Source organism: Heptranchias perlo, chromosome 23 (genome assembly GCF_035084215.1).
Source record: "Heptranchias perlo isolate sHepPer1 chromosome 23, sHepPer1.hap1, whole genome shotgun sequence".
In the NCBI taxonomy this organism is placed as follows: Eukaryota; Metazoa; Chordata; class Chondrichthyes; order Hexanchiformes; family Hexanchidae; genus Heptranchias; species Heptranchias perlo.
In genome coordinates, this window is record NC_090347.1 from 23,785,301 (window position 1) to 23,812,792 (window position 27,492).

The following is a 27,492-nucleotide window of genomic DNA, read 5'->3' on the forward strand; positions in this document are numbered from 1 at the left end:
GCACAGACCTAATATTTATAATGAAAATCAAAACCAATAATTCACATGTAACATAACACCTGATGGGCATGCTGCCCCATAGTTAATTTAAGGATAGTCTCAAAGCTCTATCAGAAACCATTTACCACAGAATAAATAGAATATCTCAATAGTTGCGGTGACATCAACTGTTCCTTAACTTAAACCAACAACTAACTCATGCTTGTGGCACTTGAAAAAGATGGGTCTTTCATAATAATGAGGAAAAATAAGTTATGCCACCTTTGATTAAATAAACATTGAACTGTCTGACAAGATGAATATAAAGCAATTGAAAAACATTGCCAATAATGGAATACAGAAGAGCAATACTATGAAGTGAATTATGTCACTATGGAGGCAAGTTTGCTGCAAATCCTTTGAGGACACCAGAGCCATTTCTGCAACAGAATTTTTTTTTCAAAAGTAAGATTATTTAAGAAAAAAAAATTCATTAATACAATAGTATGGTGAATTTAAACAAAAGATTTGTAGGTCGATACATCTTTAAATTCTACTTCATAATAAATAGCATTAAAAAATTAACTGGAAATGTTATACAATAGCAGATGTTATAGAAGATGATTGGAAGGACATTCAATAGTCAGAAAGCAAACATGCCTTATTATTTCTGCTTTAATATTCTTACGAGCATATGAAAATGACAGAGGGGAATAGACCTATTGATCCACCCAGCCTGTCCCACACAGTTGTGATGCCTTATGCATCAGAATCATACACTCCCCACCCATCCGGAGCCATGTGGAAGAGGTTAAAAAAAAATTAAAAACCCAGGCCAATTAGCGGGGAAAAAAATGGAAAATTCCTCTCCAACCCCCTTAAGCAATCAAAACTAGTCCAGGAGATCGTTTTGGTCCTGATTTACATTATAGAATACCTACTTCTTATACAAGGTGATCTCCATCCCAGCCAGAAACAGGTTCAACTCTCGCTTGTAGGAATTCAGTGAATCAGCGTTCACTGCATGTGCCGGCAAGCTGTTCCACGGATCCACTATTCTCTGGGAAAAGAAGAACCACCTAACATCCAATTTAGTTCTGCTCTTACATAACTTGTAAGCATGACCCCTGGTCCTCCTTAACCTAACCAGTTTAAATAATTGGTCTACACAATCTAGTCCCTTCATTATTTTATAAACCTCGATCAAATCACCCCTGAGCCTAAGCTTCTCTAAAGTATACAGACACAGCTTGTTGAGCCTATTTGGGTAACTAAGGTGTTTTAAACTGGGAATTAATCTTGTGCCCTCCTCTGCATCCTTTCTAAAGCCTCAATATCTCCCACCGTGAGGAGACCAAAACTGAACCTAATATTCTAACTGAAGCATAACCAAGGTCTTGTACAAGGATAAAATGTTATGCTTTGCCTTATAGTGAATTGTCCTGTGAATACATGCTAGAACTCTGTTCGCTTTAACTATAGCTTTATGGCATTGGTCATGAACCTTTAGGGATTGATGCAATAAAACACCCAGATCTCTTTCTTTCATCACTGGCTTTAATTCTTTTACCCAGAAGGTTTATGTGTGTTTAGCATTTGACCTGCCCACATGAATAACACTACACTTTTCTAAGTTAAACATCATTTGACAAGCACGGGCCCAATTCCCCAGCACATCAAGATCTGTTTATAGTAGTTCAGCATCCTCTACAGTCCTAACTCTCATATATATCTTGGCATCGTCCGCAAACTTGCGGATCATTCCCTAAAAAGCCGACATCTAGATAATTAATGAAAATAGTAAATAGCAAAGGTCTTAACACCAATTCCTGCGGGACACCACTGGTAACCAGCTTCCAAGCAGATCCAAATCCACTGACCACCACTTTCTGCCTACGGGCATTCAGCCAATTCTCACCCACCGCAGCATATTATCACTAATTCGACATGATTCTATCTTGTAGAGAAGCCTCTTATGCAATACCTTATCTGAAGCTTTCTGAATGTCTACCGGGTTACTCTCATCTTTGTAATCCATTTACCACAGTCTATGTAGCAGTCTTGATTACCCATATTTCTCTGCACAAACCTGCAGATGGACACACAAAGGAAACTTAAACTGCCAGCAGAGGGCCTACTTTCATCACATGAACTACAACTTGTGAACAACGAGTTAGCTCCATAAACCTTTATGAGATCAGTCACTTGATGAGACATGTCAAGATGATAGACTGGCCATTAAACCCAGGATTAATAATTTATAGGCAGCAAGAAAGTGCATAACATCAGAAGAATGAATGAGATTTTAAAAACTATTCTATTTCTGTACAGTTCTCAATGATACTGCAAATCATTGTTGATACCTCATTATTAATTGATTTGCTAAATTTACAAAATTAATGAACATTGTCATTTTGCATATTATACTGAAGATTTCCTTAATAAGGAAATAAAGCTGTGTTAATATAAAAACTACATACAACTCAAAGTTAATTTGTTTCACTCTGATTTTCTATAATTGTTTCTGGATAAACAATTTCTCCATTAAATGTTTTATTTGTTGAAAAAGCTACAAAGTCTTTAACACACACACACACAGACAGACACACATACACAAAACAGAAATGTTTAGTTGGCTGAACTGACCTTTCAGAAATTGACATTATACTGACAAACAGACCCATTGAAAGAAAGAAAATATTTTTAAAAGCATTTTTGATACTGAACATTTTCTAATATGCTTATTGGGGTAGAAATTGCTCGGAGTGGCGAACCAACAATCCTCGCCGCTCCATAGATTTATACTAACCCACAAACTCACCGCTGTCTTTTCATCGGCCACTTCCTCGAATAGGAAGCGGAGAAGAGCCCAGCGTCAGTTCAGGTGAAGCTAGGACCCTGGGAGAAGTGAGAGGATCGATCACTCCCCTCGATCAATCAGACCGCAGCATTTCTGATGGCTGCGTTCACTGTCTCTGCAGGCTTGTAGCGTTAAACCAGGGAGTGAAAGGTACAACATTTTAAATCAATGTAAAAACAGTTATAGATAGTGAAAAAGAGAGGTTAAGAGAAAATTGAATTAAAAGAGACAGAAGGGAAAAGTAAAAAAAAATTAATTTTTTAATTTTAAATTTTTTCAATGACCAAAAAATATTAAAGTAAGGAGTAATGAGGCCACATTTTCAAAGGTTAATTTTTAGTTGTTTGGCAGTCATTAAGACTTACCATGGTGTTAAAACATAGCTTTGACCTGTATTTTTAAGCGTACCTGTTTGGTGGAGTAATTAGTTAATTTCCAGCTGGGCAGATAAGCAATTTTGCACTTTTTCAATGATTTCTCTCATTGCAGCATGCAATGTCCCTTTAATTCGAAGCTGTCATATCACCAGTGAACCACTAGGAGCAAGTTCCAGATTTCCACGTTTCACTGCGCATGTGCGAGTGCCGGAACTTGCTCCTCCATTTCGCCACTGACAACGGAGAGCGCTGTTGAGCTCTCCATTATTTGACGAGTGATTTCTGCCCCGTTGTCTTTGGAGTCGACCTACTGTCTATATTCTTTTGATATGCTTAATTTATTTAGCATATAAAACATAAGCCACGACTTGGTGAAGATATGGTAAAATTGTTTGCACTATCGCTTTTAGTGACTAACATTTAAATTACCTTGAGCTTCAGACTTGGATTTAGCCACCCCCTGAAATTTGGATTATTCAAATCCAAAAGTTTGAAAGACAATTGCCGGTATGCAGTGAGAATGTCCACGTTAGATCTGATGGATTTTAACTAGATGTATACTAGACCTGCAGGGAATCAGATTCATCAACCAATATTAGATTGCTAGGAATGTGATTCATAGACAAACACTGGACCGTCCCACTGCCTCCTCCCACATCAAGGGAATCTGCTTCTAGATTGCCAAGGAACTGAATAGATAGTCACAAAACCATAATGGCTAATAGGCCTGTAATCACTAGACAACCTATGGAAAACCATGAAAAGATAAGAAACAATTACTGCCAGAAAGTGATTATTTTAGAGACTCTAAACTTCCATGACTTAGTGTCTAAATAGATCATGTAGTGTAGCGTTGGGCCATATAAACTAGGAAGGACTAAGATTAGATCCCTAGTCCATGCTGAGTTTGCTGGCCTCAACCGTAGCAGCAGAGAAGTTTATTTTTTATTAAATTAGCCTTATTTTCTTGGTTAGAAAGCGTAAATCAACTAGGGTTCTTGCTACTAATTGCTTGCCAGAGTCCTCTGCAGAAAGTGCGTATCTTTGGATAAATAGAGGGTTTAAATCTACTGTCATGGCCCCTACACGTAAAGAATGACTAGATGCCAGAGGACTGCTGATGCTCATACTCAACCACCAGTTACTGCATTCAGCAGACAAAGGGTATGGGAAGGAAACTGAGGAAAAGTAAGAAAAGAAATACTTAACTGTACTTGTTTAATTTTTTGTTTAAATTCGCCTTTACAAGGCTTTCTAATGGAATGGCCTAAATACAGATTGGGAAGCAATTTTGGGTACAATTTACAAAATGGCTTTTCCTTTTTGCTATAGGGCACAATCAAACAGGCCAACTACAGTCTGGAACAATCTTGTTTGCAGTCATGCTTAAATGTAAATAGTTCAAATTGGCTCAAAATTCAGATTTTTCCAAATATCTGAATTTAAGACCAATTTGAATTACATTGGATTTGGCACTAAGCACCAATCCCCCAATCCAATAACTAAATTGTTTCAATGTGTCTGCAGTATGAAAATAATTCTTTCAATCCCAGCCATTTGCTGAATTTGACAGCAGCCTCACAAGAATATTCACCCACCCACATATTGGTGTCAGCTCAAAACCATAAGACCGTAAGAGATAGGGGCAGGAGTAGGCCATTCGGCCCCTCGAGCCTGCTCCACCATTCAATGAGATCATGGCTGATCTGATTTTTACCTCAACTCCACTTCCTGCCTTTTCCCCATATCCTTTGACTCCCTTGCTGATCAAAAATTTGTCTAACTCAGCCTTGAATGTATTCAATGACTCAGCCTCTTATGCTTGTAATGCATGTAACCAAGCTTCTTTATGTCACTGACCTACTAAAATTTCTGGAAAATTACAAAAGAAAGGCTTTGTACCATTGTAACTTTTAGCCATTATGATTTTAGTTTTAAAATTCAGGACCAATACAATTGGGAGGGGTGATAATAAAGGTAAGTAACTATGTTTGCATTATTTTGCACAGCATATCAATCCCAGCTGCAACTTCATCCCCCACGTTACCACAGTAAGTTACTCAAGTGCATTCTTCACATTGTATCTTGCAAACAGTCGGGATGAAAAAAATATATAATTTTATGATGAACTGTAATATAATGTTCTATGTATAATGCAAAATGCTAATGATGGACTGATTTGAGCATGGGCATTTTGTCCATTATCATAAGATGCTTATGGATGAGGATTTGGCCCAATTTAGCGAATCTATCCAGAAAGACCTTGAAGTCCGCCCACTGCAGCATTAAATAGGTTCTTAAATGATTCCAAGGTTTTTTGCCTCAACTACTGTATCTGGGTATCTTCTCCACACATTAGTCATTGACTGTGTAGAGAAGAATTTCCTGATAGTCCCAGCTGATTGGAAAACCGCAAACGTAACACCCCTATTCAAGAAGGGAGTGAGACAGAAAGCAGGTAACTATAGACCAGTTAGCCTAACATCTGTCACTGGGAAAATGCTAGAATCCATTATAAGGAAGTGGTAGCAGGACATTTGGAGACTCATAATACAATCAAGGAGAATCAACATGGTTTTATGAAGGGGAAATCGTGTCTGACAAATTTATTAGAGTTCTTTGAGGAAGTAACGGGCAGGGTAGATTAAGGGGAACCAATGGATGCAGTATATTTGGATTTCCAAAAGGCATTCGATAAGGTGCCACATAAAAGATTACTGCACAAGAGCTCATGGTGTTGGGGCTAATATACTGGCATGGATAGAGGATTGGCTAACTAACAGAAAACAAAGAGTCGGGATAAAAGGGTCAATTTCCAAATGGCAATCTGTAACTAGTGGGGTGCTGCAGGGCTCAGTGCTGGGGCCTCAACTATTTACAATATATATCAAAGACTTCGATGAAGGAACAGAGTGTCTTGTGGCCAAATTTGCTGATGATACAAAGATAGGTGGAAAAGCAAGTTGCGATGAGGACACATAGGGGTCAATTTTAGGATGGCCGAGCAGGTGCATTCGTGGCAGGGGGGTTCCTAAAATTGGGGAATCCCGGAGCGGGCCGGAGCCCGGCTCCAACCCGCCCACTTCCGGGTTCCCCAATGACATGAATCGGTGCGCGCGCAGCCCCTGCATGCGGGATGACAGTTTAGATAGTTAGGGAGGTACCCGAGGTCGTTGACACACCTCATTGGGAAGAGATTTTAGCAGGGATGTGATTTTGGATTCTCCTCAGCGTGTTTCCCATGCTGTGGGAAACACTCCCTGTTGTTGCAGACGTGATTCAGTCAGCAGCCATTGGGAGATACAGAGGATTCCTTGAGAGTTGGGGGGAATATCTCATTCATTGCAGCAGGACACTTTGTCACCTCAGACAAAGTTTTGTCTGCCAAACCGTTGTCTTCACACTTAAAATTATTACATCATACCCTAAACTCTGCTGTCCAAACACATTTACCTACTTTGCGGACCCCCTCACACACACACCGTCAGGATTGGGGGGGGGGGTGGGTTCCATAGCTGCATTCATCACTCCATTGGAGGACGAGCAACATCACTAGCCTCGACAGGGACGCCGTCCACCTCCGCCACGTGGAGCTACACAACACAGTGCTGCGCAACAGGCACCTGCACAAAGTAGTCGTGCAACTACACATACACCCACTGTAGGGTGACCCAATGGGTGGCATCATGAGAACCTCATGAAAAGGCCTTATTGCACAAGCCAGTCAAGAATGGCCAAGATGTGGCAGTAGTGGTGACAATATAATATGTAACGTGAGTTGATCAGAAATCAAATATAAGTAAAAACCATGACAAACCCTCAAATACCCTTGTGCGTTCCCTTCATGCTCACAACATGTTTGCCTTACGCTTCCTACTACACATACGTGATACATGCCCTGTGGCTGCAGCACAGGTAGTGGCAGGTGGGGTGAGACTGACCGTGAAAGAGATGCGTGAGAGGGTGAGTATGAGACAAAGCCATGAGATTGTATGAGGATTGGGTTGAGTGGTAATGGTGGGATGAATACTGGGGAGGTGAGGAAGCGCAGATAAGATGAGGATGAGGGTTCAGTGGGTGTGAAGAATGACGTGATAGAGTAGTGTTGGCAGTGCAGAAGGAGATGTGGGGTGGGGGCGGTGATGTGGCAGACACAGTGTAGGGGAATGAGTAAGAGTACTCACTTCGGCTGACCTGGTTAGGTCAATGAAGCACCTCCTGCACTGTATGCAGGTGTGTGATATGTTGGTGGTGCTGATGACCTCCTCTGCCACCTTGAGCCAGGCCTTCGTGGTGGCAGAGGCAGGCCACTTCCTCCCGTCTGCCGGGTGGAAGACCGCCCTCCTCCTCACCCCATCCAGTAAGGCCTGGAGCGAGGCATCATTAAACCTGGGAGCAGTCTTCCCCCTGGGCTGCTCCATGCTGTAATTTTGCCTATTTTCTGCAGCATCAGTCAGTGGAGGACTGCCCCTTTAAATAGGGCTCCTCCAGCTGACAGCCTATGATGTGGGTGCGCAGTCCGCCCACTGCGCAGCTTTCCAGCGCGAAACCCGGAAGCCAAGGTAAGTGGCTTCAATTTACTTATGATCGTGTGCCAAACCCACCGATTTCACTGGGCGGGTTACCCACGTGCCCAGTCGACCCCCCGCTGCCAACCCGCCTCCCTCCTAATATTGGGCCCAAAGTGTCTGCAAAGGGATATTGACAGGTTAAGCGAATGGGCAAAAATTTGGCAGATGGAACATAATGTGGGAAATTGTTAAGTCATCCACTTTGGGAGGAAAAATAAAAAAGCAAAATATTATTTGAATTGAGAAATACTACAAAATGCTGCAGTACAGAGGGATCTGGGTGTCCTCATACATGAAACACAAAAAGTCAACATACAGGTGCAGCAGGTAATCCGGAAGGCAAACAAAATATTGGCTTTTATTTCTAGGGGAATGGAGTATAAAAGCAGGGAAGTCATGCTACAACTGTACAGGGTGCTGGTGAGACCACATCTGGAGTACTGCGTACAGTTCTGGTGCCCTTATTTAAGGAAGGACATACTTGCATTGGAGGCAGTTCAGAGAAGGTTCACTAGGTTGATTCCGGGTATGGAAGAGTTGTCTTATGAGGAAAGATTGAACAGGTTGGGTCTATACTCATTGGAGTTTAGAAGAATGAGAGGAGATCTTATTGAAACATACAAGATTCTGAGGGGACTCGATAGGGTAGATGTTACCCATCATGGGGGAATCTAAAACTAGGGGGCATAGTCTCAGAATAAGGGGTCGCCCGTTTATGACGGAAATAAGGAGGAATTTCTTCTCCCAGAGGGTCGTGAATCTTTGGAATTCTTTACCCCAAAATGTTGTGGAGGCTGAGTCATTGAATACATTCAAGGCTGAGTTAGACAAATTTTTGATCAGCAAGGGAGTCAAAGGATATGGGGAAAGAGCGGGAAAGTGGAGTTGAGGTAAAAATCAGATCAGCCATGATCTCATTGAATGGCTGAGCAGGTTCGAGGGGCTGAATGGCCTACTCCTGCTCCTATCTCTTACGGTCTTATATCAGTCCTAAATTTGCCTTTCACAAGTTTAAACCTAAGATACCTTGTTTTCCTCTTGCAATTTAATTTGAAGCAATTTTACAAATTTTCCTTTTCCCTATTATATACAATCTGGTACACCTCTATCGGATCAACTCTATGATGTCTCCATTCAAGGGTAATGAGCCCAAGTTTCTCCAGTCTTTCCTCATGCCTGAGACCTAAGACTGGGGTTCATCCTTGTGGTTCTTCTTTGCACCCCATTCTAAGGCTTGAATGTCTCCCTTGGGCAGGAGTGAGGCTGTATCATGCTTAAGATCAGAGTGCAGAATTTATCACCTTGTTCCCACCATCGTTCCATCCACCACCATTTTGATTGGAGCCTTCAGATAAGTAGCCAAGACTCCCACCAGAAAGAGGCAAGAAGCCTCATTCTTCATTGCAATTAGGGGGTTCTATGATGTCAATCGTACTTCGATGTATTTTTCAAGCACCAGTCGGAAGAGCTTGCACTGTGCACAATCTGACCAATGGTACTATATGTAGAGAAGCCTAACCAGTGGTCCTTAAAACCTTTGAGGCTGCTCCAAAGACAGAGCAGGTAGATTTTTTTAGCGACTTTTGCAAGGCCATTACTGCTCCTCCTGGCCATGCAAAAATTAACACGCCCAATGCCCTCTCCTGGGGTCACCTTCCCATCAGAAAATGCTGGCTCGGCTCCGTAGAAGAGCCACTGGATTTCTTGTCCTCCCAACACCAGTGAGCTGCTTGTCAGCTCCTTAAACGCACGGGTAGCTCATCAGGAATATTAAAAAAGAGCCCAACCATGATAATGGTTCGGGCCTCTCGCTGGTGCCACTAGGCAGGTGTCCCAAATGCTCCACCCATCACCTGCCCAATATGCTCCACACAGGAAAATCTACCCCAAGGTGTGGTCTGACCAGAGTACTGTACACTTTGACCATGCCTTCCTCTGACTTGTGTTCCAGGTGTTTTGGTTGTTTGTAAAATATTCTTTATACCCCATTATATCTTCTGGCTTCAATAAAATTTTACTTAAAAATTGATCTAGAAACAAGTTTGTGGGTCTTATTCTCTTTTCACCTAATATTAATGTATGATGCCATTTTACTCAAAGAATCGAACCAGCATTTGCACTTTTTCTTTTTAATCAGTAAATCTGATGACCAACTTAGTTGTGGTTCTAAATCATCTAACCAATACTGGAAATGCCAACACCTAGGAATACTACAATGAGTCTTAGTGACAATAAATCTTTAATGGGTATTGTAAAATCTTTTATTGACCTCTTCAGAACTATCTGGCTAAAAGAATCACACACACAGACTATATGCAAATATTAAATGGGCTGTTATTTCCATCCTGTTAAAATTTTTCATATATTAGTTTAAAAGAAACTAATAAATTATAGATGTTTTTGTATTGATGGCTTTTGAAAATATGTTCTATGAAATTTGTGAAAACATTTTATGATGCAAGCAGACAGACAAAAATATTACAGCATTTTCAATTCATACATAGGAAAGCAAAAGGCTCAAAGTTAAAATTGTTGCACATGTTTCCCCTTATGTGCATTTCCTTCATTTTCAATAAATGGTTCAAAGATTTAATTAGCTTACACATTGTTACAGCCATCCCCTTGCCATTATTTGCAGAAAGGTATTTTTATTCTGCCCCCCACAACAATTTTCTCCCCTTCCCTGCACTCCTGAAGCTGGGAACTCCTTGCTTGGATACAGTTCCATGGCCACCCTCTGGGACACACTCAAGTAACTAAATGGCAACCAGCAGCAGCTCTCCCTAATCCAATTGTAGCACTCTCACTGTTGCCATAGCTGAGATCAGCTAACTAAATACAGACCGGGGATTGAAAAACAGAAGAAAGCAAACATGGAGATAGGCAGCCAAACTGGTCTAACTGTCAGAGCCCGACAAGTGTCTACATTAGCTACAGCACTGGAAGGTAAGGAGAAAGCAACAAAACAACAGAAAAATGGAAATATTTTAAAACTACTTTCAGAAATATTAAAAGTAAATGTATTCTTAAGAGAAAAAGAACCTGAATAAAATAATAAAGCAAGTTTTAGAACAGATGAAGGGATGATGGATTATACATAGTAAAGAAATGCAGATGCAAAGAATTTTTTTTTAGCTGTGGCAATAGATTCAAATGGTATATTATGGACCAGATAAGTTCTTTAAGGGATAAATTGGGTAGAAATATTATGGAAGATCAAGAAATGGCAGACGTGTTGAATAGATTCTTCACATCTGTTTTCATAAATGAAGACTGTAGGCAATTTCCATATCTGGTTAAACTGGCATATGTAGTAGTCAGTGAAGCAAAAGTTATGAACAAATTCAAAAGATAAATAACTACAGAGCACCTGAACGTATTGAGATTTACGCAAGAATCCTCAAGGAAACAGCGGAAATCAAAGGCTTTGGCTAATAGATTGAGGAGCACCATCAACACAGCAGTTAGAACCCTTGCCAAAAATAACAGTTATTCAAAATATTTCCTGCTGCACTGTGAAAAATCAGTTATATATGCAACCCAAATCATTGCTTGGTAGGCAGAGGAGAGAGTCTAAATATTTATGGATGCAGTAATAACTTAAAATAATGAAAAGGAAATGAATATAGCTCACTGCAGTGATAGTACAATCAAAAATGAAGGCTGAAGTAGGGTAAAGGTGGAGTTTCTGTATATTATTAATTTAGGTGTCAGACTTCGCTCACTAGTAGCAGTCTCGCTTCTGAGTCAGAAGGTCATGGGTTCAAGCCCTACTCCAGAGAGTTGAGCACATTATCTCGGTTGCCACTGCATTGCAATATGGAGGGAGTGCTGCATTGTTGGACGTGCCATCTTTGGGAAGTGATGTTAAACTGAAGCCCCATCAGCCCACTCAGGTGGACGAAAAAGATCCCATGGCACTATTCGGAGAAGAGCAGGGGAATTCTCACGGTGTCCCGGCCAATATTTGTCCCTCAACCAACATCACTGAAACAGATTATCTGATCATTATCTCATTGCTGTTTGTGAGAGCTTGCTGTGTAAAAATGGCTGTTGCGTTTCCCCACATTACAACAGTGACTACATTTCAAAAGTACTTCATTGGCTTATGTTAATTTAAGTAACAGTTAACACAGCACTGGAGATAGAAAAATGTTCTCCCTTGTGAATCACTTACTGTGTATTTGTGCTGGGGACATCAATAAATGCTATTTAGAGGGAAGATTGGCTATGAAATTTAATTGGAAGTTAAAGGTGACTATGCAAATTAAGGGGTATGATAAAGAGTAAATAATTATCACAGAATTTTATTAGAAGAAATCATGTTCTGTTGTTAGCATATATGATTGTAATCAAACACAAATCTTGGTTACCTGTTCTGATTAGATCTCCATAAGACAAAGAGAGAAGGCACCTGATGGAACAGCTAACTAACAGAAGTAATTCTAAAGTTTAAATATCTAGAACATCTTTGAACAGCTAATCTAAACCATAACTCTTACAATTTCTAAGTAAAGATTGACTTTTGATGACCACTCCAATTAAGTTTTTCTTATTAAAAGCATACTTATTCATATTCAAACAGGTCACAAATGATAAAATAAAAAGAATCAGAAGTTCAGAATGATCTCATTTGAGTAATTAGAAAATGAATACCGACGATAAGAGGAATGGAAGTATAATAGAATAAATGTACCAACTGGTACTTATAATACAAAATAATTGTATATTTGAATCTATGAAAATTAATAACATTTTATTAAAAAACTTGCAACTATCATGTGGTGGTAATAAAGGTAGGATTTAAAGACAGGAGTGTTAACAAGATTATTACTAGTGAAGGGCTCAATACCTTTGCTTTCCTTAGTAGTCTCTGTAGCTCATGTTGAGGTAGCAGGCCATGGTTTTCGACAAACACAGGCATCTCTGGTGGCCAGTGTGTCTCGGAGTAAACAGTTCCATGGATCTCCATGTATCTACTAATAACTTCAAGATACTTCGCCTTTCCCTGAAGAGCACACAATTAATGATAGTCAATTGCTTCTAAAGAAATGATCTCAGACAGAATAAAGTATGCTATTACGTTGATGACACATAGCTTAGAAACTGCTTAGCGCTGTCTCTGCAGAATATCAATCCAGCGTCTCTGTGTTTTTACAATGTGCTGAAGTACAAGTTAAAGTATATGTTTTGATCACACGCTTGAATGAAAACTAAATGGAATGAGATAATTTGTATTGATGAGTGACCCTGCAGTTGTCTACTCATTTCCCACCTCTATAACTGTAGCTTTAAACCTAATCAGTAGTCAATACTGCAACTTGCCTGGTCAATTGTTTTTCTTGGTTAAGCCATCTGCAGGTATCTCTCCTACCCAAGAAAAAAAAATCTCTGGCCTCAGAGCAGTTAGGGCACTGATGAAAGTTGATGATTGATAGCAGTGCAATTAAATATAATAATAGAAACTAGCAGAAAATCCCCCCAATAAATGGAAATGGGAACAGACTTTTGTAAGCAAAAGTTTGGCTCACCAACCTTATTGACTAGGGACTATGAATAATGGGGAATAAGTGTAATGAAAGATTTTGTAGAAACCTAGAAATAGCAATGATTCAAAATTCCAACCATATAATTTGCACTAAAGACTGCTCTAATTTTTTATGTCTCATATGCAGTGAAACCATTTCAAATGAGAACCTTGACATAAAAAAATGTACTGACACTAAATCTTTTGTAAAACTAAAAGTACATTTATAGTTTTCTCTGAAGGAAAATCACAACTCATCAATTTACAAATACTGCAGATAGGTTTCTTCACATTATAAAATTATCCTCACTCAGACTCACTTTTTGATACAAATCTTTCACCAGGTGAGGGCTATGCTTGTAATATCTCTTGTGATGATGTTTTGTATTCACAATACACTGAGTAGCTTATTTATCACCTGGTGCCTTTGTTATTTGCATTTCACAAAAAAACACAACCTCAGCACTGTGTCAATCCAGTTGTGTCCTTAATATTTGTGATGCCCTTTTGAAGCTAAGCAGCTAAACAGACCATAATAAAATTAGGTGTTTGTTTTATGTAAATATGATAACACCTATAGCAACTTCATTCAGCTGTTGTGCATATGTAAAGGTATTTCTTTATGCATAAGTTGTGTTGGACTCTGACTTTTATTTATAAGACCAGTAATATTTTAAAATAATTTTATTTAAAAGTGTTGTGTCTATATATATTTAAAGATAACATATCAGTAGCTGTATTTCTTGAGAAAACAGATCAAACAAAAGTTCTCTAATCCCTAATTCAGATCTATGTTAGTAAAAAGGTCCATTGTGTAAAGAAAAAACATTTCTCTTTAGCTGTTCGTCCTTGATATTAGTCCCTAACAATGGGGAATATCCTTAAAATTAGAACAAGGCCATTCAGGGGTGATGTCAGGAAGCACTTCTTCACACAAAGGGTAGTGGAAATTTGGAATTCTCTTCCCAAAAAGCTGGTTTTTGAATTCAATTGAAAATTTCAAAACAAAGATTAACATTTTTTTAGGCAAGGGTATTAAGGGTTACAGAACCAAAGTGGGTGGATGCAGATCAGCCATGATCAAACTGAATGATGGAACAGGCTCAAGAGGCTGAATGGCCTACTCCCGTTCCTATGTTCGTAAAGCAGAAAGGCAATAAGTTCAAGCTTAAACTAGCTTATTATGAGATTCTATTTTTTATTAAATTCTGTTTGAATCCCATTAAGTCAAACAGGAGATCAATCAGGCTTTGGGTAAAGAAAGTAAGCATGCTAACAGAGCAAGAATGATTAAATCTGAAAAGAATTCTTTATTAGTACCTATGTAGATGCAGCTTTAAATAAATTCAATAGCTATGAAAAATTATTGATCCAGGCTACAAATCAATTGTCAGGCAAATTAACCTTTTTTATTTTTAATAACTATCATGTTTATAACTGAATTCAAATAAAATGCAAGAGAAATGACTCCTTTTGCCAGGTCGCAATCTGTCTTTATTCTTGTTCAGAGCATTGTTTCAGCAGTTGTGTTCTAACTTGATCCTTAACATCTCATGCAAGACCTTACCTAATGAATAACAGCGTTACCTCTAAGAATAGGTTCCCTCCCCTGGATACATATTCAAATCACATAATATAGTCTTAAATATTATTATAGATAAAACTCAATTCTCAAATATATAATAAAAAGGCATGAAAGGTCAATAGAAACCACAAAGTGTGGTATAATGTCACCTGAAGACAACAATCACTAATTGTATTCAATACTGGCCTGACATGCTTATCTTTTATATAATGGGTTTAAACAGAAATGGATAAAAATATTTAGTTAAAAAGGTTAAAAATTAATAACAAAAAGAGAGCAATAAAATCAGGTAGACATTTATAAAAGCAGGTGAAATGACTCAGTGACAATAAATTTTATTGGACAGAAAATCCCGGTGGGCTCCTCGCTGAAAGTGTGCATTCAGAAAATCAGCCCTGTGATGTCATCACAACGTAATGAGGAAAAATCTTTTGAAAATGACTGTTGTTGTTTAAACACTCAGGGCATTTTATTCTGCCCATCAATGGAATAACAATTGTTCTGTGAAAATCTTTCATAATGGGTATTATTTCATGGCCTGGAAACACACACCAATATATTCAGAAAGAATATATATTCAAGAACAAATAAAGAGAGGTGAGTAAAGGGATACTTAAAGGGTCGAACCTTGCTGGAAAAATAATGGCGTGTGAATGACGCACGCCATTATTAATGTGCAAATCAGACAGCAAGTTCAGGGGACTAAGAGACATGGAATGAGTTGCAAATTTCCAGAACTTACAGCAGCATCTTGCCTTTAGCCTCCCTGTTTTTTTATTGAAGTTGCTAGATTTGCGCATTAAGTGTCCATTAATCTCACCGCAGAAAGTTAGGGCTGGAACTTAACAGCATAAGTACCTTTTTAACAACATGTTAGTTGTTAATGCACAGCCAATCAATGTCTCTGGCCCAGAAAGAGAACAATTTAAACTGTTCAATCTCATTCCTGCAAGTAGTAAATTGTTGTTAGAGATTTTAAAAATGTCAAATTTAAAATTTTAAAACTTTTTTCTTACTTTTCCTTTTTGTCTCTTTTTCTCTCTTAAGCCAATCTTTCTTTCCCTCTCTATTTCTCTTTCTATACCTGATCTGACTCTAATTAACCCCCCTTCTCCATCGTTTCTCTGTTTCTTTCTCAATCCTTAAACCTCAGTGGTTAAGACTGTTGGTCCTGCTGTTCATTAAGGTCCCAGATGTCCTTGCCATTCCATTATAAGCTCACACTTCCAGCAAGTTATAACACAAAAAAATTTCAAGCTGAAGGGTGCAGGAAAAAGTCTAACTAACGGTGAAAGCCGCGAGATGCCCCGTTCCAGCAAGATCTGGCCCAATATGTTAGATATTGTGCTTCTGACTCTCATTTAAATTTCGATGGTCAGGAGAACTGAAGCAGGGAGGCATTCTCTACCTCCGGCAACATCTGTCCGGACCAGCTGGGACTCCATATTGCTAAGAAATAGTAATGCATTACCAGAAAGCATTACATTAACTCATTGTTATCGTGGCAAACAGTTCTGGGAGGAAACCATAAGCTCCTCATTAGCAGCACACAGCTAGTCAAATGAAAAATTCAAACTTAATTACTCATTGGTGAGTTCAACACACACCACCACTGTATATTAGTAAAGCTTACCTGCAATTCTCTATCCAGAGTGTAAGCATATTAAGCACCTATTAGCATTAAACTGACATTCAATCACACAGGTGACAAAATTATCTTGGGGAGGAAATTAAGAAACACACACCAGTACACTGGGAGGGGCTCTTCTGCAGTTGGAGCAAAGGCACCTTGTTAAGGTAGAGATGGGGAAGCTTAACTTTACATCTAACTAGTGCTGTACTTGATTTGGGAGTGGTCAACACTGATACTGATGATAAAAATGGGTGAAAAGAGCAATCCCCAACATTGTGGTTTGTAAACCAGCACAGGCACGATGTGCCGAATGGTCCCCTTCTGTTCTATAATATACTATGATAATATGTTGGCGGCCGCCCATTCCCCATTAAACTGAGCTAAGGGTTGCATTGCGCCCAAGGAACTCAGTACACTCCAGTGTGGGCAGCAAGTGCAAGAAATGCCCCTGTTCCCGGTGCCCTTCTCCCCATGCCAGGAAAATGCCTGGTACTCAGAACCCCTTCACTGGGTTGATGCTACCCGATAATGTGGCCCTAGTGTTCCCAGTGTATCATGACAGAAGTGCCCAGGTCACTAGTAAATTATGCAAATGAGTTTATCTCACAAGGTCAGCCCATTTTTGTGCAGCTGCACAGAGTGATTGTGCTCTGCTGGTGCCAGTAGTGCAGCACTTGGGTTGCACTATTAGCCCCAGTGATCCCTCAAAGATTCACCTTCAGAATAACAACTGTCTCATGTCTGCAATTGATTCCTACCGAACCTAACAAATACTACACTAAATAAAAACACTGGAACAGGAGTAGGCCATTCAGCCCCTCGAGCCTGTTCCGCCATTCAATTAGATCATGGCTGATCTGTATCTTAACTCCATCAACCCACCTTGGTTCCATACCCTTAATACCCTTGCCTAACAAAAATCTATCAATCTCAAATTTGAAATTTGAAATTGACCTAGCCTCAACAGCTTTTTGGGGGAAGGTTTCAGATTGTCACTACCCTTTGTGTGAACAAAGAACCTACCCTTTCCCAAAATTGCTTTTATAAGACAAAGCAGAACTGAATTTGGCACACCCTTTGTGATTTCATAACGCTTTTATACATGTCATCTGTATTGAGAAATCTGCCAAGCAGCACTGAATGATTCAATAAGAAAGCAGCAGGATCTGTTCAGCTATGTAAACAGCTCCTATTAGTGCTTTTAAATATTTTTGACATGTTCCTCAAAAGCAACATAATCTGTCTCTTTACATGATATGAGAACTGTGCGTCATATTCACCAAACATCTTATCCAAAAAGAGAGAAAAAGCAGACAGCAGTTATGCATTAAACCATGAAAATGGGCTATTTGTCCTTTCTGTTGGTGCTTATAGAGGGATTGTGGAGGGGCTGTGTCTGGGAGATGGTAGTCACTGTGAAGACAGTAACCAAAATCCTTGCGGTAATCTTGAGAACTCACCCGTAGATGGACAATAACTGTAACTACATTCAATGGATTCAAATGTTAATTTCACTGGCTAGGAACATGGTAGTTACTGCAGCCATATTAGTGATGATAATTTGCTGCAGTAACATTAAGAATGATAATTCACTGCAGTAAAATAAAAAAAATGATAGTTCGTTGATTTATCACTGAAGAATCTGAGCCAGGACATACATTTAAATGAGTGTTGTTGCCTCATTAGAGAGTTTTCAGGCAGGCTCAGTGCTTAGTACAGAAGGAAAACTGATTTGCAATGCACATATATCTTATCTACAACAGCATGAACCTTGAGAATGTGATTTTTAATATTTTAAATTTCTTAAAGCTGTTTTCTCCTTCCCTTGAAATCTCCATGCATTGTGCAACATCCCCGGCTAAAAGAGCAGGCAGAAGACCCTCCAAAAACTGCTCTGCAATCAGCACAAGCCCTCTGCTTGATACTTCTACTTAATGGCATGGCTAAGATTGGAAATTCATCATGCTGGGAATTATGAATATGAACCTACGCCCTACCCCTGTGGAACGACATATTCAATAAGCAACATTCAATACGTTGCTGAGGCAGTTTTTAAAAATGTTATCTTAATTTTGCATTAAAGCATAGTGTTAAAAGTATTACATTTATATCATATTTGGTTGCCAGTGCAATGACATTATCACACATGCATACAGAATTAGGGGCAGAATTTCCGCAGGGATTCTCCAAATCTCCCACCATAACTTCGGTAGAAAAGCAACGGAAAGCCCAGAGAAACAGCGTAAACTGCAAATTAGGCTGTTTCCTTGCTTTCCGCTGATCTTCCACCAAAGTTGTGGTGGGGGATCGGGAGGACCCCAACAGAAATTGTACCCCTATATATCTGAAATTTATCCTTAATTATCTATTTTGGATAATACAAACAAGATCTATTGTTATCTACTTTTAGAAAAATGTCTGGTGTTCTAATTTAGTCAACAGCAACAGTCCTTTCCAAATCTCCAGGCCCGCACAATTCAAACATGGCAAACCAGCAAAAGGGCCCAAAAGGAATATAATGAAAAAATCTATAGAAGAATATGAGAAAATAAGAAACGTTAAGAGTGGGATAAGGAAAGCTAAAATGAGCATGAGAATTTTTTAAAAAAACATGAAAAGGAACAGTAAAGTATCAGTAAGAAGAGAATTGTTAAAAGTGAGGTGGAACCCCTGAGAAGAGAGGATTGTCAATTTGTAGATGATGATCAAAAAACGGCAGACATGTTTAAGGAGTACTTTGTGTTGATCCATACTAAAGAGAAGAATATCAAAGAGGATGTAGATTCTGAAATGGCTGAGAGCGAGGTAAGTGATGTTATGATGGATAAAAGGAAAATTTTAGATATGTTACTTACGCTACAAGACAAAGAATCAATGCCCAACGGAATGCATCCTAGGATCCTGAGAGAAATGAGGGAGGAAATTACCCAGGCCCTAGAAATAATATTTCAGGGCTATTGATTGTGGATGTGTGCCAGAGGACTGGAGAGTGACAATGTAGTACCCATTTTTAAAAAGGGAGACAGTGCAAAACGTGTGTAATTACAAGCCAGTTTGTTTAACATCTGTGGTACAGAGTCTCCAATTAAGGATGAAATTACCATGTATCTAGATAAAGAGAAAATAGATAGAAGTAGCCAGCACAGATTTCAAAAAGGATGATTGTGCTTGACAAACCTCATTGAATTCTTTGAGGAGGTGGCAGACATGGTAGACGGGGTAAATACAGTGGATGTAATGTACATGCACTTTAGGAAAGCCTTTGACAAGGTACAATGTGGGAGATTATTAGAGAAGATTAAGGGGTATGGAATTAACAAACTGGATTAAAAATGTTTGAGTAGTTGGAATTGAGTATTGGTGTCCCACAGGGTTCAGTTCTAGGGACACTTCTGTTTACTGTGAAAATAAAGAATTTGAACAAAAGCCTAAAAGGAGCAGTATTGAAATTTGCCAAAATAGTTAATTTTTAGAAGACCAAAAGAAGCTGCAAAAGAATATTGATAAGATGGTGAAATGAGCTAAAAATAGCAAATGGAATTAAATGTCGTTAAGTGTGAGGTGATATATTTTGTTTTAAAAAAAACAGCAGTAATTATACTCCGCCCCGTCTCAGCTCAACTGCTGCTGAAACCCTTATCCATGCCTTTGTTACCTCTAGACTTGACTATTCCAATGCTCTCCTGGCCGGCCTCCCATCTTCCACCCTCCATAAACTTGAGCTCATCCAAAAATCTGCTGCCCATATCCTAACTCGCTCCAAGTCCCGATCACCCATCACCCCTGTGCTCGTTCACCTACATTGGCTCCCGGAGCAGGTACGCCTCGATTTTAAAATTCTCATCCTTGTGTGCAAATCCCTCCATGGCCTCACCCCTCCCTATTTCTGTAACCTCCTCCAGCTCTACAACCCTCCGACATCTCTGCGTTCCTCCAATTCTTGCCTCTTGCGCACCTTCAGCTGCCTAGGCCCTAAGCTCTGGAATTCCCTCCCTAAACCTTTCTGCCTCTCTATCCTCCTTTAAGATGCTCCTTAAAATCTATTTCTTTGGAACGTTTTACTTTGTTAAAGGCGCTATATAAATGCAAGTTGTTGTTGTTGCTTGTCAGTAAACTCAGTGCTGAGGACGGGCAGAGAGATTTGGAAGTACAGGTTCAGAGTACATTAAAGGTAACACTTCAAGTTGAGAAGGCCATAAAAAAGCTAATGTAATTCTAAGTTTTTTCATGAGGTATAGAATAAAAAAACAAAAGGTAATGATGAGCCTATATAAAATCTTAATAAGAGGGCAGTTAAAGTACTGTATACAGTGTTGGACTCCACACTATAGGAAGGATATTGAGGCTTTAGAAAGGGTACAACATAGATTCATTAGGTAGCTTCATACTTTGAAGAACTACAAATATGAAGACTTGAAAAATTGGGGCATTTTTCCTTAGAACAATGCAGATTATGGGGGAATATGATCGAAATATTTAAAATTATGAAAGGATGAGACAGATAGTTTCTAGTAGTTGAGCGGCCATGGATATGAGATTAAATACAGATGGGAGAGCTGGTCCAAGGCACAGCTGCATGGAGGTGAGGAGCACAAAGGATCTGGAGCAGCAGTAGGAGTTTGAAAAGCCAGTCCCACCTAGTCCAGCAAAGTGTGATGGAATAGTTCTGAAGGATGAGTGGAGTCAGCGGCCATGGGAAGAAAGTCGAAACCGGCCACCTAGTTACTCGTGCCGGGTTCGGGAGGGTGTCCATCCTTCAATGTGCTAATGAGGCCTGGTAGTTGAAATGGCTCATGCCTCACGCTGCACCCTCATAGGCGCTTCCCGCCCACTCCAGCCCCCACACAGCACACTCATGCCCCGAGTTAAAATCAGGGCTTTAGTTTCAGGGCTAGCTCATAACCTGGAGTGAATACTGCGTCTTTTTTCAATTGAATGATCATTGATAAATCTTTTAATCAATGTGAAGAATGCACCAATTTCAAGTTGATTTGACTGCTCACTGTAACTGCAATTGACCATCAATCCATACTCATCCCTATAACTTTAATCTCATTCCTCACCAGCTATTTTTCCAGCTCTTTCTCTGAAGGAGTTGAGCAACAAAGCATTATTTGTGTTTGCTGGGAATCTGTGTTACGTATCCGTCACTCTATCAGAAAAATTGTTTTAACTTCTCATCTTGCCTCAGGCTTGTTGATTTTCTACTTCTGTCCTCCCGTCCTCCAGTTGTGCATCTGCAGTCCAATACCGTGTGCATGCCTGAGAATTTATAGATCTAGATCTAGTAACATAATTTAGTTGAAAGCTTGAAATCCTGAAATTATACTTCAAATTTCATTGACCAATTTATCTTCCTCCCTCTGTTCTTAGTGGACAGCTCTAGTATTGATGTTATGGGTTAAATCATACCTGGATTCCTTACATTGACTGTTCAATCTGTGATATTATACACTAGAAAAGTTCTTACAAAAATAAGAGTACACCAAATGAAGAGCAGGATTAAGTCACCTGATCCACAGGATGAAGAAGATAGGGATGATAATATTTCACAGATCTGTGCAAGATCATACTGCTGTTCTTAGCCCAGGCATAGAGCACATTAGAATGACAAGTAGGAATACAGAAATGGCTGAGAATATTGAACAAATTAGATATGAGTCAAATATACAATTCAAATGTGTTTGCATTATAATCAACAATTTATGAACATAATAAAATTTAGCCAAATTAGTAGCAAAGTTAAAAAAGCTTGCTTTATCTCCATATATTTTAGTTCTAATGCAAACCTAAATTATAACCTGAGTAACAATGCTGAATATTAACCAGTGTTGAATTAGTGAAAATGCTGATTATTAATTGCTTTGTAGTTTGTCTGAATTAGCAATGTTTACAATATATTGTATATATTAGCAGTGCTTACAGTAGTTAAGTAATGGACATATGACATATTAGTAGTGCTTACAATGTATTAGTATTATATAATACAAGAGCAAGGCATAGGTTGGATACTCGGCAACAAGTTGTTCACCTCCTGGCCCCTCAATGCACCATGTCACCCATTATCTACAAGCTTCAAGTCACGAGTGTGATGAAATACTCACCACTCACTGGATGGATGAAGCTGCAACAGCATTCAAGAAGCTTATCATCAAGGATACAGCAGTGCGTTTGGTGCCCTGTCAATGTATTGAATATCCGCCGGCACCACCGGCATACCGTGGCTGCATTATGTACTATCTGCAGGATGCCCTGCAGCAACTCACTAAGCTTATTTCAATAGCACCTCCCAGCCCCAGAACCTCTGCCACTGACAACAGCAGCACAATCACAGAAACATCTGTTAATTGTATCATGTGATTTATATCAATTTGTGTTAATTGTATTCAGGTGGTGTGTGTCAATTGGGGACTCTCTTGTATCCTTTTTATATGAGAGCTTATCTAGGGTGTAGTGTGTGTGTAAGGGGAATCTATATGAATAAAGGCTTGGAAGCAACTGAAGACCTGGCTCTAGTATTCTATCCTTCACCACATGGCTATCCAATTTATAACTCCACCATCACCTCCAAATTCTCCTCCAAGTCACACACCATCTTGACTAGGGCATATACTGCCATTGGTCACTGGTTCAAAATCCTGGAATTCCCTACCTACCACCACCATGAGAATACCATCATTAGAAGGACTGCAGTAATTCAAACAGAAGGTCCACCGCCATCTTTTCAAGGCAACTAGGGATGGATAATAAATGCAGTCTTGCTAGCATCATCCACATTCAAAGGACAAATAAAAAAAATACTAGTACTGCTTACAATGTATAAGTAATGTGTACATTAGAAGTGATTATAATGTATGTTTAATGTATACGTTGTGCTTTCAATGTATATTGTATATCAGTAGAGCTTACAATGTATGAGTAATGTATACATTAACAATACTTACCATATACAAGTAATGTATATTAGTAAATGCATTTGCTTACTCAATTACCTTATGCACTACACTTATTCTGCTATATACATCTTATGTTTGAAAGAAAACCGTACAACTTAAAGTAGTTCCAAACTCCATTGTTATGTGAAGCTTTTGTACACATAGTAACGTGCTTGAATGGGCTGTCGGCGCAGGTTAGACTGGGCCCAGATGGGCAGAAACTTAATGCTGAACATTATGGACTTAGCTGGACAAGTCACAAAAGTGATACACAGTCACTAGCTATGGAAACATGACCCGCGTAGACCTGTAAGGATAAATATTATTAGGACAATAAAGCTCATGGCGTAGATATAGGATTTATGAGATGTGATTTAAAAAGAGACCCATTATCGACAGATCATGGAATTATATTGGGCCAGATTTTGCTGTCAAAATAAAGGTGAGGCTAATGGCACTCACCAATATTTATGCATTAATGGTATAGCAACTTCAGGCAAGGAGCAGATGTGCCATTAATTGCCAATATCCAAAAGTTGCTGTCCGAGTTGCGTCGCTCTGCCATTAGCTTCGCGAAAATGGCATTTCGCGTCTGCCTCACCATTGACATGCATTGAATGTCGTGAAGTTCCTGTATTTGCACAGTAGATACGAACTAAACTCGCCACAGAAAGTTAAGTCTTGTCATTACAAGCATAAGTACCCTTTAAACAACGTGATAATTGTTAATTACTGCCAATCAATCTCTCTGGCACTGAAAATTAACTATTACAAGCGTGGAGTCTCATTCCTTCAGGTATTGATTGTTGGAGATTTTAAAAATGTCAAATTTTATTTTTTTTAAAAAACATTTTCTTTGCCTCTTTTTTCTCTCTCTCCTAATCCAATCTTTCTTTCCCTCTCTTTATTTCTCTTTCTGTACCTGATTAAACCACTCTAATTCACCTTCCTTCTCAGCCCTTCCACTGTTCATTTCCCAATCTTTCAATCTGATTGGTTGAGGAGATACCCTGTTGGTTGCCCTGTTCACTCAGGTCCCAGATGCCCCGTTTCCCTCCCTGCGCTGTTATCAGTTTGCACTTTCAGCAACTTAGTGGGCAGAAGTGTTTTGAGCTGGAGGGTGCAGGGCCAAGTCTAACTAACGAAAGATGTCATTAGATGCCCTTCCACAACAAAATCAGGCCCATTCTTTTGCTTTGATTTTTAACGTATTTTCTCTCATTTTGAATTTTTGTGATCAGAATCTTGTAGCTTACACCTTGGAACAATACAGTAATCAATAAAAAAATAAATTCTTCCTACCTTCCACATATTAGCATCTTTTCCATAGACAACTGCCATGTTGCTGACCTTGATTGAGTGAATGGCCTCTTTCTCAGTGTCATTCAGTATCTCAGCAACAAAACCCATAAATGAGTTGTCAGGACTATGTGCTATCAAGAATCAAATTGTACACATTGTGTTAAACATATAGAATGCCAAAAATTGTTGATTCAGAACAATGAAAATAGGACAATATGTAAAATAATCATTTTAGTTATCAGTTCATATCTGGCTTTATTCCAACTGTATTCAAGTTTTCAAGATGGATCACCTAGATATTGCTCATAATATAGCAGTTAAAATAAGAATGTGAATGGAAGAAATTCCATTTTGTATTATATAGTAGCATCCAATTTTTGTTTTAGTGTTTTAGTCTATGGACATAAATATTTTCACACTATCCAGTAAAATACCTTAACACATTTCTTCATATACAATCAGTGCTTTAAAAATGTAAGTTATCATTGTCATTTTGTGCAGAATAGTCTATAGGAGTCACTTAACTCTATGGAAAATACCTTACAAGATCTGGCTAGAAGTGTACATTCATGGAAGAAGCACCGTGTGCACTTGTTTAAAAAAAATACCCAAGAGATCATTGTTACTGTATTTTGACTACTGGTTAAATCATCCTCTCACATGATCTTCCTCAAAGACGGTAGAATAGACACTTCACTAGGCAACGGCTTTGGGTATTAACTGCCAAACAGATTTATGTAAACAGAAGCAATGGCAGACAGTAGATTCAGAGTAACTATGTTTACTATCCCTTTACGGAAAGTAGAAAATAACAAAAGAATTACGCCTGCTGTGCTAAACCGCAATGAAAACTGGACTGGACAAAATATCCCTGAACATTATGTAGCATTTTTCTGTTGACCTTTCACTGAGTCTACCTGACCGATTTGTCCCTCTTTTTTGGCTTCCGATGGACTGCTAATGGAAACAAGAGATGCTGAGAAATACCTATCAAAATATGACCAGGACAAAGAAAATTTAAATATGCATGTTTTAAACCCAAGTAGAGCTGCCTAGCAAAGATATATTCAAATAAAACCCAAAAGATGCTTGTATTTGAATGGAATGGCTTGGCCTCTCCCTTAGATATCTAACCAGACACAATGGGGGTAATTTTAACCCCCAAGGACGGGTGGGTTGGAGGCAGGTGGGAAGGTAAAAACTTTTTAAATGTAAAACCCGACCTCAACCCGCCCACTCTGGGTTAAAAGGAGGCAGATCGGGGTGGGGGGGGGCAGGCGACCAATCCGCTTTCAGGGGGCAGGTCGGTCAGTAAACTGATTTAAGGAGGCTACGTGTCTCCATTTTAATAGCTTTTTTTATTTTTAACACCTGGGGGACTGGAATTCCGTGGCCTTCTGATTCTTGCCACATAATAAAAGGAGGCAGGAACGGCCGGATCAACAGATAAGTGCCTTTATTGCACTGCTTGTGGGCCAGGAGATGCCGGAGTGCCTCCTGCAGGCCCAACAAGCTTACCTGCTGTGATCCGACACACACTATCCCCCGACACCCTCTCCCAATCTATCCAAACCCCTTCCCGATGTCTGCAACTGCCCCACGAAGTCCGACCCCCCTCACGATGTCTCCGACCCCCCTCCCACTATGTCCCATGCCCTCCCCATGATGTCCTACCCCCCATGCCCTCCATGACCAACCAACCCCCCCCCACACCCCCACAACCCTATGTCCGGCCCCAAGTCCCCCCAATGTCAGACTTACTTGGCATCCACTCCCCGGCTGCTTTCGCGTCCGACAGCCAGCCAGCCAGCCAGCCATGGCTCGGAGTAAAAATCCAGGCCAATGGGTTCTATTTTTGGGCAATGCCGGGACAAGCAGCGAAGGGAAATTAACGAGGGAACCATTCTGTTAGTTCCTCACTGATCACCATGGTCAGTGTCAAGAGCCATGGGAGGGCATAAAGCCCACCTCACTGCAATTTCTGTTAAAATGGAAAATCTACGCCATCTATATTCTGGAGCTATTGTGCATCAAAACAAACTGGGCCATTTTCTGTGAGTGAATTCGTTTTTTAACCCCATACGTACCATAACAAAAAAAAATCATGAACTTTGAACTGTCAGTTAAGCGACTTTTTGATAATACACTGACATATGCAAATGGTTACCAGTGCCCAGTTTTGCTCTTCACAGTCTGTAACATTGTAAAAAATACATGAAACGTAAGAAAATATGAAGCAAGAAAAGGTGATTTAACCCACTGAATCCATTTTTTCCAACTTGCACTATCACAAATTTCTCCATTTTATCGAATCTTTTGAAGGAGAGGGGCCTTGAAATTATACTGTGTGATAATAGTTATGATCACATTAAGTGGATGGCGTTTCAGATGCATGAAATACCTTATATTATGTTGTACCTATTATCCCACAAGTAATTTCAAAGCCAGTTAAACATTTCCAGATGAAAATCTATGACATTTCTCCTTGACTTCCAAAACTAATTGAGCAAAAACTCCAGGATAACAATGTCAATTATTCAATCCAGCACACATGGAATGTTGCCTAGCTGTAATCCATACTTCAGTAATGTACTATAAATGCAGGGTAAGTTTTCTGGAGTCCATTAGGAGCATGTATTAGAATTGCTTGTCATGTGGTTGTAACTATCCAAGCCTGGTGGTGCATGTGGTTCCCTGAGCTCTAGAGAAGGGTATAAGGTCAA

At 39.4% G+C, this 27,492-nt stretch overlaps 1 protein-coding gene across 1 annotated transcript in view; it reads right to left on the reverse strand.

Moving 5' to 3' along the window:
* Positions 1–27,492, reverse strand: part of LOC137341186 (alpha-1,6-mannosylglycoprotein 6-beta-N-acetylglucosaminyltransferase B-like) — a 649,449-nt gene that overhangs the window by 50,757 nt on the left and 571,200 nt on the right. Inside the window, exons 11-12 of the mRNA XM_068004202.1 lie at positions 24,770–24,900; positions 12,640–12,795 (exon numbers count right to left, since the gene is read on the reverse strand). Coding sequence (XP_067860303.1) covers positions 12,640–12,795; positions 24,770–24,900 — 287 coding nt within the window. The remainder of the gene's footprint in view (positions 1–12,639; positions 12,796–24,769; positions 24,901–27,492) is intronic.